Genomic DNA, 13,179 nt, shown 5'->3' on the forward strand with positions numbered 1-13,179 from the left:
TCGAGAAATGGAGTGTCGGCAAAACCGGTTTCGAAGATGCTCGCTCAGTGCACTTTCATTGCAAGACGATACCATACAAGATGTACTGAACGAAGACATGCTGCATATAACATGGGTCGGCAAAGTAAGGCTCCGAAGCCACATGCGGACCTTTTCAGCGCTTGTGCACTACACGGAATAACGTCCGGCAGTCCGGCTTAAAAAAAAATAAAACAACCATGACAGTTTAGTTATAAAGGCCAAATTATGAATTATTTGGAAAATTTAGAAATCCAAAAAAACCTAAATTCTAAGGTAGTAAGGGAGATATGAAGGTTTAAACTTTGGATATTTTAATAAAACGAATAACGGACACCGCTATACGTCATCAAATTTTACGTCATCGGGTGTGTTATGGGGCGTATCCCTTTATGTATCTACTTTATAGAGCTGTAATAGTAGTAGTGTGGATTCGTTTCTGTGACGTCATTCGTTACCAACATACGAAAACGACGTTTTTACGAAGGCGAATTTTGCAAAAGAAAATGATGAATGAAAATATTTATTATATCGGCTGTTATAAACACTTCTCGAGTCTTACACAATCCTTTATAGGTTGAGTATGTTAAATTAGATATTCCTCCCGAGTGATAATACCGTATTGTAATATAGATGTATCAATGTTGTTTTTTTCTCTCATTTCAGTCGATGCCAGATCGCATCACTTGGTAAGAAGAGAAGCCAGCGCAGCCGCAAGTCAGGACAAAGACAGCAACAAGGATGCAGACTATCAAGCCTTCAATGATGAAGGGTATGAAGGAGATGACTTCCTTAACGATGGAGATAACGAAGGTGAGAAATATTTATTTACATATTTAAAAAAAAATAGATAAATATTTGTGATTTTATTATATACACAAATATTTCAATTTCATACTATTTCTGTGAGCCTAAGCGGCTCATTATTAGAAATAGGTATCAAATTGTGGTAGAGTGGGTTCGAACCGAGAAACTCTGAATTGAGAGTCCGCGACACTAACCACGGGACCGCAACCTGACACATGGGCCTTTTACAATTGAATATGAAAACAATAAGAAAAGTGCGTTTATATTAAGTAACACACAAAAATACTGTCAATATGAATCCGGTTAAGAGTCAATTTGAAACCGGTTAAGAGGTTGACGAATCCGGTCAAGAGGTTGATGAATCCGGTCAAGAGGTTGATGAATCCGGTTGATAGGCAATATGAATCCGATTAAGAGTCAATATGAGTCCGGTAAATGGTCAAGTTAAATCCGGTTTAAGTCAGATGTATCCGGTAAATACAGATGTATCCAGTTAGGAGTCGAATGAATCCGGTTAAGGGTCGGGACGAATTCGGTCAGGAATTTGAAAAGTCTCTGATTTTGCATTTGTTTTTCAGATGGAGAGGCAGACGACGAGGACGATGACTTAGAAGAAGACGAATACGAGTCTAGTCCGTCGGTGGTCAACTCCAAGTCTACCAACTTTACAGTACCTGAAGGAGGAAGTGTATGGCTGCCCTGTGACGTCACCAATAGCAGTAAGTGTCCATTTTATTTTAAATTATTATAGTAAGCTTCATCCATAGTGTCACATATCGTTCACTCCTTTCAACAACGTCAAATATCAAAAATCGTCAATTTTCAGTTGTGCATGTTTTCGGAATGCCCAGAAAATGTACTATATCCCAGCAAAAGCGGCATATTTTAAACTTAATATTTACTCGCTACAGGGAATAAAGTGTGGTTTTTGCATTTTGAAGAAAAGGTATTGTTGAATTATTTTTTTAAATATAGGTACTAAATATTTTTCACATGGAGAAAAAACATTCAGGTTTTATCTAAAAAGATCTGTTGCATAGTAAAAAATTCAAAAAGTGTCTTGATATTTATTTTTGATACATTTTATTATTTTTTTAAACTTTAAAAACGATCTCCTGAAAAATCTTTTTTTTTACATACCGTTGTTGAAAAGAGTGAGCGACATGATAAAAGTACTGAAGGATATTGCAACCATAAATCAAGCTAGGACGCAAAATGCCGAACCCTCTTCTAGTGGAACGGAAGGTCTGCTGATGACAGTCAGCAGTCCGGCTTCTCCTGAGGAGTGCAACGTGGTTTCCTCCCAGCAATGAGCAAATGCTGACATGTTCCTGATTGGCTCACGCTAGATTATCCCTTCTGTTCCCAATGCATATTGAAATATAACGTTTTTTTTAGCTAGAAGAAACGAAAATCCATTAATTGATCAGTTAGCCTTGTACATAATAAGCAAGACAAATAATAAATGCGACTACCATAAAAAAATGCTGTAGCCATCTGTTTTTGTTTGTTTGTTTATATTTTAAATATATATGTATAAATAAATGCTTAAATCACGAAATATGTAAACAAAACAAAGGCTTATGTATAAATATTGTTGTTTTACACAATAATTTACATTGTAACTAACATGTTTCATTTGACCAGACTGATTTAATGTATAAATCGTGTCAGTCTGTAAACAACATTAATTAAATTATATTGGGCTGTCCGTCGCGTTCAAAGTCTGAAATATCAAAAGCCAGCTCTCTGTCTCTTGCCAATCGGCGTAAATTCGATTTAAAATATTTATTGGCTATGCTCGTTAATTCTCACGCCCGAAATGCTGCGATAGATCACGGATTCCGCTCAAAACAGTTGGGTCATTGTTAATTTTAACACGCGCGTCTGCTGCCAAGTTTCCCGCCGTTTTAGCTGTCACTTCGGCGGTCAGGGTTGCCAGATGAAAGGGCGGAGAAAAATGGCGGAGTGAATAAATAAACGGGGTAGATAGTATGTTTTTTCGTTGCTAGATTTTGATTCATTCGCATAACAAACAAACGCGCCTTTGGTGTTTCGACGTTGCGAAAACATTTTTTTTCACTCTCGAGAGAGGCGGTTGATGTGTGGATAAACGATCAAAGAAACGCCGGGGAAAAGATTTGATTCTTGTATTTGTGAAATGTAAACAGTACGCTTTTTAGACGTATCTAATTTTTAGTCAGTTTATTCTGTGCAGGTCCCTGCTATCTTTTGGCTTGTATTCAAGAATTCGATACGGGGTTTCCGATTTTACGTTGCAATGAATGTATGTTATAGTGCATCTCTTTGAGTTATGATGTAACACGTTTCTTACCTCACTGAGACTTATAGAATTATATTCGGGTAGTTTGGAGGTCAATTAATGTAATGTTTACTCGGAAACAGACTTATGGCATCCGACACAATGAAAAGTGTATTATCTTTCAGGGGCTTTGTGTAAACTGTACCACTATAGGATCTTTTCAGTGTATACTACTGCTACCATCACGCCGTTTCCCGGCAGGGGTAAGCAGAGAGGATGGAACGCTACACTCTTCTGTTCTGACAAACACTCCTCGCCTCTTTCACATCCATACATCTAGTCATACATACCCTCTGATTACGCAGACTTTAGACACCGCCAGATTTTAGGTTCTGATTGATCTGATCGTGTCAAGTCTTTTTCGGTCGTCCTCGTTCTGTTTTCCCTCTTACTTTTGCCACATATATTTTCTTAGTCATTCTCTCGTTATCCATTCGCTCCACATGTCCATACCACCGTAAAGAACTATTCCTAATCTTTTCAATTATTCCTTATTCAGCCTTACATTGCTTTCTTATATCTTCGTTTTTAATTCTGTCATACATTTATACATTTACTAAATATAGGTAGTTCATTCTTATGTTATTTTTGTCAACAGTTAATGCTGTCATCATCTGGAAAAAAGGAGATCAAACTCTGTTCCAAAGCGAGCTGAGAATCACACAAGACAACCGAATCTTCAGGTAAGCATTTTATTTATTTATTTAGGTTATATACGCCCATATTAACAGTTTTACATACAATTCAATGATTCTAAGTTAGAAATGAAGTCACTTAGGTATATGATTTTAGTTCTATGATGTGACTTGTAAATTGGATATGAGTTTAAGAGAGAGCGTGTGGGTGGCATGGCTCCATTTTGGGCGTTAGTGTTGCCATACGCCTTCCTGTGTGTTAGTGCTACCATCCGGCATAGTTCGGGGTTGCTATCGTTAGCGCTAATATTGTTTCCCGCCTTGCAGATACTCCAACTACACGATCAGCATAACCGGCCTGCGCGCCGAGGACTTTGGCACGTACACCTGCAGCGTGATTGGCAACCAGGGCGCCCCCGTGGTGCTCAGCCACGTGGTGGGGCGCTCCGCCGCGCCCCGGCTGCTCCGCATGCTGCCCGAAGACCGGGCGAGGCTGGTGCCCGAGGGCAAGCCGCTCAGGGTGGAGTGCAGGGTCTCCGGGGACCCGCAGCCCAGCATCGCCTGGAGCAGGAAGGTGAGAATATCTCTTTTTCTTTTCTGTTTTCCACTACTGGAGAACTTAGATGTTCCTTGTCCTTTCTCTTTGGTTTCTGACACTCCACATATCGTTCACTCCTTTCAAGAACGTCATAAATAAAAAATCGTCAATTTTAAGTTGTGCGTGTTTTCGGAATGCTCAAAAAATGTACTATATCCCAGCAGAGGAGGTATATTTTTAACTTAATATTACCCGGTACAGGACAGAAAGTATTGTTTTTGCATTTTGAAGAAAAGGTATTGTTTTATTATTTTTTTGAATATCCTAAATATTTTATAAATGGAGAAAAAACCTTCAGGTTTTACTTGAAAAGATCTGTTGCACAGTAAAAAGTTCAATAAGTGGCATGATATTATACTATAGCCACAACGGAATTACCAATTGTAAAAGAATAGTTTTTCCATAACTCTAACTCTTTTTAAAAAAATAGTTTTTTACGACTAGAGTTATATTTATTTCATTATAACGACTAGTTTCGGAAGCTATGTTTCCATTTTCAGGTCTAAATATAAACCTATAAAAATAAATTTAACTCGGAATATACTTAGTAAAACTTAAATTAAAAATGAATAAATAACTTTTACAACATTTTGAGTGTGTCATAAATCTGGATTATCTCCATTTATAGGAGTTATTTTCCATATTATTTTTTGACATCTCAACATGTGTACTACACCTACCAAGTCAAATTTAAATTAAAAATGGATAGATTTTGCCACAAAGTGACTGCCAAATCAATTTTTTTTTATTCGTTTCTTTTTTAATCACCTGTTGTTGAAAACATTAGTTTTAGAAATAAGAAGTGTGCAATGAAATGAAACTCAGTAAGAGGTAAAAAACAAGTGTTTTTCTTTTACATTTTCTTCATGTCCTACCACAAAGCGAATGCCGAAACAATTAATAGAATTACCAATAATGTAATGTATGTTTTTTCAGGGCCAACGCCTCACTAAGGACGATGTTGAATTCGGCAATCAGTACATCTTCATCAAGAACGTGAGAAGACAGGATTCCGGCATGTACCAGTGCTTGGCTTCCAATGGAATCGGCATGCCAGCTCACGGGGCTGTCGACATCAAAGTCCTTCGTAAGTTATGCCAAATTATCCTTTTAACTTTCAGATAATTACCAATTATTACGAAGAGAAAGTGTCGGAAACGTATTCGCTATTTAGGGAATATTTTTTTTACAGACCATGAATCTTGACTGAGATTCTATGAGAATAGTGCTTAAAAAACAGATACAAGAATGTAGAAAAAATGAGAAGAAACTCAACCTTTAAAAAAGAGAGAAATATGTATTATGCTTATTGTTATAAAAAAATAATTAACGATAAAATGCCTAAATATTTAAAGAATAAAGTAATTTTAAATAAATAAAAAATCATAAAATTGTTCCTAGAAATAACGATTAAAAGATTGCCATTTAAAAAAACAGAGTCGCAAAAGTTGTATTATGTATAAGAAAATGTTTTTTTTTTTAAATTACCTAACGTCCAAGTGACTCTGAAATCTAGCTATGGCTTGTGCCATACCGCTTAACATAACCCTACTCAGGCTTCAACTTTTTAAGTTTTATAGCCTATGAGTGGATTTACTCTTTATGCTTAAGCATTAAGTTACCATAATTTCATGTAATTCATGAGTTAAAGTTCTAGGTAATCTATGGCAAAAACACTCGCTTTAAAATGTTTGATAAAATGCCTGAATATATGAAGAATGAAGAGAGAATTTATAGAGAAATATTTGTGCACTGTAAGATGTAAATTAAGTATAAATAAAAGTTTGTATTAAAATAAAAAACTGAAGAAATATAATAAAAATTTAGCTGTTGTCAGTGAACCTAGAGTGGAGCCAGAGATCAGTGGTTTATTGTGTCCTGTGAATTATTACAGACGCACCCGAAGTCCATGTCAGAAAGTCGGTAGTCAACACTGACGAAGGATACGAAGCCCAGATGCTTTGCACCATTAAGAGCGAACCAAGGTAAGAAAAATATTAATAATTTCATTAATTGATTCGGCAGTCACTTTATGGTACAATCTATCCATTTTTAATCATAGTTTTACTAAATAAATACCCCCTATTGTCTATGTTCCCACTGAAATGAAATAATTTTTTTTTATAAACTTGGCACAATCAGGTATGTCAAATACTTGAAAGCGGCCGGGTCAGGAGTCGTAATAATCGTCGGGTATGTATGAGGAGATGCATGAATGTAGGAGGGGCGAAGAATGTTTGCAAAGACAGAGTGGTGTGGCGTTCGTTTCTCTCTGCCTACCCCTGCGGCCAAGCGGCGTGATGGCTAGTTAGTTAGATAAGAAATAAAAATAAAAGATGATAATAAAAATTAAATAAATAAATAAAAAAAGAAACAGCTTCTACCCCCTCTTCAACCTTCAACATCCCAAGGACCCAACTCTAAAATTGAGAATTAGCTTCACATACGGTGTTTGAAAATGATGCAGAATGCATGGAAACAAGTGTCACAGTAGATTTTAAGAAATAGTGGAATTTACTAAGTAAAACTATAATAAATTTAAAAAAAAATATTAATGGTTTTACACTTCAAATTGAACATTTTACAAACCAAATTGGACGTTTAACAAATCAAATTGGATGTTATATTGTATTTTATAGTAAAGTTGGAATTTAAAAAAATATATTCAAGGCAGTAAGTACTCTTGATTCAAAGTACCGTTGAAAATCTTGTCTGAAAATTAGAGTAAAGGTGTCTCAAGTTGATATGAAATACGTTTCTATGAAAGAAGATGAAAGTCTGAGCATCCTAGGAATAAGCTTAGTAAAATACTTCACCAATTCCTCAAATGATGGCGCAACAATCAGTTGCACTTCACAAATGTATCGAAAGCCTTCTCGGTATGCGGAAGGATCTAAGACCATTGCATAAATACCGATTTTAAGAATAAATGCAATATGGATGTTCAATAAGTGTATAAAGTGATCGCTTAGGCCAGCCAAATGCCAGGTTATAAGCACCGGGATCCCCAGATTTTCATCTTCTTTTATAGAAAAGGGATGAATGATACATGTTTCATATTGAGTTTTTTTTTCCGAGGCAGTTACATTTATTATTTACCTTGCTTATTACGGATGAGGTTTATAGATCAATTAGTGGATTTTCGTTTCTTCCAACTAAAAAGATGTTTTATTTTAATCTGTGCTGGGAACAGAAGCGATAATCTAATCTGGGCCAATCAATAGACAAAAACTGGCTTTTGATATTTTAGACTATGAACGCGACGGACAGCCCAATATAATTTAATTGATGTTGTTTATAGACTCACATGACCTATACATTAAATCAGTCTGGTCAAATGAAGCATGTTAGTTACAATGTAAATTATTATGTAAAACAACAATATTTATTCATAATCCTTTGTTTTGTTTACATATTTCGTGGTATAAGCATTCATTTATTAAATTTAAAACATAAACAATCAAAAAAACAGATAGCTACAGCATTTTTTTTAGATGGGAGTTGCATTTATTATTTATCTTGCTTATTATGTACAAGGTTTATAGATCAATTTGTGGATTTTTGTTTCTTCTAGCTTAAAAAAGGTGTTTTATTTTTATATGTGTTGGGAACAGGAGGGATAATCTAGTGTAGGCCAATCAGGAACTAGTAAGCATTTGCTCATTGCTGGGAGGAAACCACGTTGCACTCTTCGGGAGAAGCCGGACTGCTGACTGTCGTCAACAGGCCTTCCGTTCCACTAGAAGAGGGTTATGCATTTTGTGTCCTAGCTTGGTTTATGGTACCAATGTCCTTCGCTATTTTTATCATGTATGATATCAAGTCGCGACACTTTTAAATCTGGTGAGCAGTTTGTGGGAAGAGTCATAATGTGATTTCAGACTAACTATACTTATCGGATGTATAATTGGTTTAGATATAGATTTTTTAAGCCAGAATACATATCTTCATTTTAACCAACAGGGCCACTGTAGTTTGGGAAAGGAACGGAGAAGTCCTGAAGGACTCTCATCACCATCACATCGTGTTAGACAAGAACGGAGACCACTCTACTTTGAGAATCTTAAAAGTAACACCAAACGACTTTGGCAGATATGAATGCAAGGTAAGAAATGGTTTATCATATTTATTAGCAACTAATACATACTACAAATTTGCTCTCCTTCTGTCTTTGGAGCCTGGAAGTACGTGAGCTCATTCACGTTGCTGACCATATTGGTCCATAGAATGCATAGCATTCTACGATGCAATTACATTTCCAATTACTCTATCTGGTTCAAAGTGCTGATATTAAGGGTCCACGATTCAACTCCATTGAAAAGTACTGACCAAACATAGCGCCTAACCACTCTTTGCAGAAGTTTTAGATTGAGGTTATAATTAATTTTTTTTAAAAAAGAGAAAATTTTGTGTTTCTATTATTTACACAAATATTTCAATTTCATACTATTTCTGTGAGCCTAAGTGGCTCATTATTAGAAATAGGTATCAAATTGTGGTAGAGTAGGTTCAAACCAAGAAACTCTGACCTAAGAGTCCGCGATACTAACCACGGGACCACAATCCGACACAGGCATTATATTCACATTTTATTAACACTCTCCAGAAAAAGTCGGACTTCAATTATTGACTCCTGGACTCCTAGAAAGGTTAAGTTTCTAGCTTGACGGTTTCAGCTATTATTCATCTGGCTTGTGTGATTTCAGGCCAACAATGAGTACGGGCAGGGAGAAGGTCACGTCAACTTGGTGCGTCACCCGGGCAGGGCCCTGTGGATTCCCGGAACCCAGGAGGCGGACTCCACCCCTGTGCTGCAGTGGGCCGTGGAATCTGTGCAGCCTATCACCGATGCGGAGCTGCGTTACTACAAGGTGGACGAGGTGAGCCAAAATAACACTTTTTTCTAATCCGACACTGGATTAATCACCCTACGGATGATTTATTAATATTATAGGTTTCTCAACTTGTGAAGTGATTGATAATGTCTTAAAAAGACGAAACGTGCCACATATAATCATATATGTGTAAATAAAAGTAGAATTGAATCCAATAACTGTCTTTAATTTTGGATATATTACCCAACAATTCAAAATGGAATTCTACCAAATGTCTGCAGTTACAATAAATAGGTTTTAGTGACCCCAGGATTTATAATTTTCAAAACGATGTAAAAAATAATTTCATTTCTTTATTAAACATTATTTTTTGATGGGGGATGATACTGTTAAGCCAAATAGTGGGTTGATCAACGTTTTGGGGACTCTATATCAGAAAAATACACTTTTTTGACTGGAGAATTCAAACACGGTCATACTTACATCAAAAAATTTTCTATCTTAAGCAATGTCAGCCAACAGTTGTCTAAATAGTCACATTGTGCTTTTGGATTTTCTAGGCTAAACCGGAGAGAGTTGCCAGCGAAGAGGAATGGATCGTTGTCAAGCCTGACATCACGCAGCCCAGTGGCAACATCTACACCCTGAAGCACGCTCTGCACGGTTTGAGGCCCGGGAAGTATGCGGCTAGACTGCGTGCCAAGAACACTCACGGCTGGAGCGAACTGTCAGACCAGCACACATTCGATGGCGGTAATAACCAAATTTAAATTATTATTTTAGTTAAAGTAGCTAAAGGTAGAGTGAGAGTGAGTAGAAGATCCCACACACAATGGACCGATCAAGTTAAGGCAGCAGCAGGCACCTCGGTGGTTGGAGCGCTACGTGCAGCGCAGTCAAGGGATAACTGGAGAAGAGTCATTGCTTCCACAAGGGTCACAACCCTCAGTAATGAGGAATAAGACGGAGAAGAAGCTAAATTGAGATGGTATGGGCACATAGGACGCAGAGAACCTGCTCATATTGTGAACCAGGCAATCGCTATGGATCTTCCTCGAATAACATCTAGAGGAAGACCAAAGAACTCTTGAATGCTACAGAAAAATAACATGATTCGAAGGCCTGACCTAGGTGACGTTGCCCAAAATAGAAGGACTTGTTATTTCAGTGTACCATTCACTCTGTTCCCAGCATTCACTCTCCTTTCTTTATCAGTAATTGAAACATTGAGTTTCCATCCGTAGAAAACACACTTCCCTAATATAATAAATAATTTACCTGTTGCAAAATTTTCCCATTTACTAATATTTCACACCCAGATCTATATTAATCTCGTTCAAAAACTAATGCATATGAATAATGAATTTGCATCAGCTCCACATTCATCAGCAAATCACATTCCTTGCACACTTACTATACACCATTAACACCAGCTCCTGCAAGTCTTCTCTACTATCGGCAAGAACCGCAACATTGTCAGCATACAAAAGGCAGCTGACAGTCAAATTGATCATTTTAACTCCATTATTTAAACCATTCAGTTCTTTCATTTAATTTTATTATGACATTATTTTTTATTTTTTTATTATTTGTTTACTTATTTTTTGTTTTGTTTACTTTTGTTTTCTCAGACTACGAGACGAACGAAGTCCTCAATGAAAGATTGCAAGAAGGTAACGTTTTTATTTTATTTTTGTTTCATTTTATTTTATTCAACCTTTTAACTGTAGGTAGGTATTTATACAGTGGTTCCACCCATTCCGATTACTGAAAATCGTCATGTCCTAGTATGCCGAAATTATCCCATGAGATGTCTCTTAATGCTTCAACATTTTCAAAGTAAAGAACGCTTGAGGCCCTGTAAAAATTTAATAATAATAATAAAACCCTTATCCGCACCCCAATGGTGCATAGGGCACTGCTTCATATGAACACAGTGTTATCTTGATCGTTTACACACGAAGGAAAGGTGATCAGCCCTCCGCTTCAGGTACCAGTCCAGGGTAATATTGAATAAATATTACAGTGAAAAAATCACTTATATTTATTTGACCCCCCCTGGGAATCGAACCCGGGACCTCCAGAACGGTCAATAATGGGTAGAATTGGTGAATGTTACACGTGTGTAAAGTGATCACTTAAACCAGCCTATGACGGTCGTAAGCCCCGTAAATGCCCAGACTTCCATATTCTTCTTCATCTTTGATGAGATGTCAAAAAATAATATGAAAATAACTCCTGTAATTGGAGATAATCCAGATTTTGTGAACAAGTATTTGAACACACTCAAAATGTTGGAAACAACTATCAATGTCGGTAGTTCTTTTAAATTAATGTTTTTTTAAATTCTTTTTTATAGGTCCAGCTTCGGAATCCGTACGGTCAGGCGCCATAAACAACAAATTGTCTTCTATGTCGACTGCTGCAACTCTTCTGTTGTCCATGATCACCTACACGCTAGTCAGGATTATGTAAATTGCAAATATCCATACATTTCTTGGAACTTTACTAAGCAAGCAACAAATCTTAATAGTATATATATGTATTTTTCATATTAATATTAATCATCTCAGTGTTCATATAATAATGCAATTTTCGTTTATATACATACCTCATTGAACACACTCAATCTGGGTAACTTTGAACAGTTTTTCACATTTATTATGAGTCACAATCAGATACTAATGTATATTGGGGATAATAGAAACATACACATTTTATTTTCAGTTGTTTTTAAAAAAAAAGAGAAATATTTGTGTTTTTCATTATTTACAGAAATATTTCAATTTCATACTATTTCTGTGAGCCTAAGCGGCTCATTATTAGAAATAGGTATCAAATTGTGGTAGAGTGGGTTCGAGCCAAGAAACTCTGACTCAAGAGTCTGCGACACTAACCACCGGACCATAACCCGACATATTTTTTAAATATTTTTCAAAAATTATACATTTGTGTATAAATCGTCATATCGAAAATATTTATATTTTGTGATGACATTTTCTGTGCAGTACTCACAATACCTAGTAACATATATAGACGTATTGTTAGAAACATATCGTGGGTATACTGGCAAAAAATGTATACTCTAAAATTCCTGTTTTCATAATCCCTGTTATTTAAAACTTTTAGCCTGAATAAAATACCCGCTATTAAGCTCAAAGTTTAATTTACTTGTAAAACCACATATATATGACATTTCAAACTATTTAGTGTATTTTGCCAGTTTATAGAACATTGAAAACTTAATAATATGCATAATTAAGTCAAAATTGCATACCCACGATATATTGTTTGAAAATTTCTTCATGAAATACATATTTTATACATAATATTTTTCCCTTATTCCTTTCGTATAAAAATATACTTTGTATCTGTTGAGACATCTCATATATCCTGCAATATACGAGCATAGTGTAATGTCGCCCGAAGTTCAAAGTTATCGAGATTGAATGCAGTTTAAATAATAGTTTTATAAAATAACCCACGCCTTAAATTAATAGACAAAAGTGACCTTATATATAAAAAAAAAACAAATTACGGAAATGATAATATTGTTCTAATACTCTGAAAAATTTAAGAATCTATCGCATCTGTAGCTTAGCGGTTAGTGCATTTTGCTACCGTGTTTAATCAGGGAATCAAAATAAATAGAAAGTAATTTTCAACTGTCAAATGAATATGTATAACAAAACAACAAATATACAGCATTTTCCTCTTTTGTTTTATTTGATCAGTGACCAAGTTATCAACCAATCTGATTATGTCGGTAATGATAAAACCCGGTCACTGTTCAAATAAAATAAAAGTAGAAAAAAAACTGTATAGTTGTTGTTTTATTTTATAAAATACAGTTCCACCAAGAAATGTCAGTACAGAACTTTAATTGATTAATATCTATCCATTTTCAATTAAAGTTTTACTTGGAAATATCACCATTTCTTAAAATCTATTGTGACACGTGTT

At 35.7% G+C, this 13,179-nt stretch overlaps 1 protein-coding gene across 1 annotated transcript; it reads left to right on the forward strand.

Annotated features, from left to right (window-relative positions):
- Positions 1-659: 659 nt before the first annotated feature.
- Positions 660-12,750, forward strand: LOC148299937 (protein amalgam-like). The gene is made up of 11 exons (XM_088275468.1): positions 660-831; positions 1,404-1,544; positions 3,747-3,831; positions 4,111-4,357; positions 5,318-5,468; positions 6,276-6,366; positions 8,345-8,486; positions 9,088-9,261; positions 9,777-9,969; positions 10,848-10,889; positions 11,576-12,750. The coding sequence occupies exons 1-11, from the start codon at positions 660-662 to the stop codon at positions 11,689-11,691; spliced, it is 1,554 nt and encodes a 517-aa protein (XP_088131594.1). The 3' UTR covers positions 11,692-12,750.
- Positions 12,751-13,179: the final 429 nt, after the last annotated feature.

Source organism: Brachycentrus maculatus, unplaced genomic scaffold (genome assembly GCF_059751285.1).
Source record: "Brachycentrus maculatus isolate JH-2025_06_01 unplaced genomic scaffold, ASM5975128v1 h1tg000878l, whole genome shotgun sequence".
Taxonomy (NCBI): domain Eukaryota; kingdom Metazoa; phylum Arthropoda; class Insecta; order Trichoptera; family Brachycentridae; genus Brachycentrus; species Brachycentrus maculatus.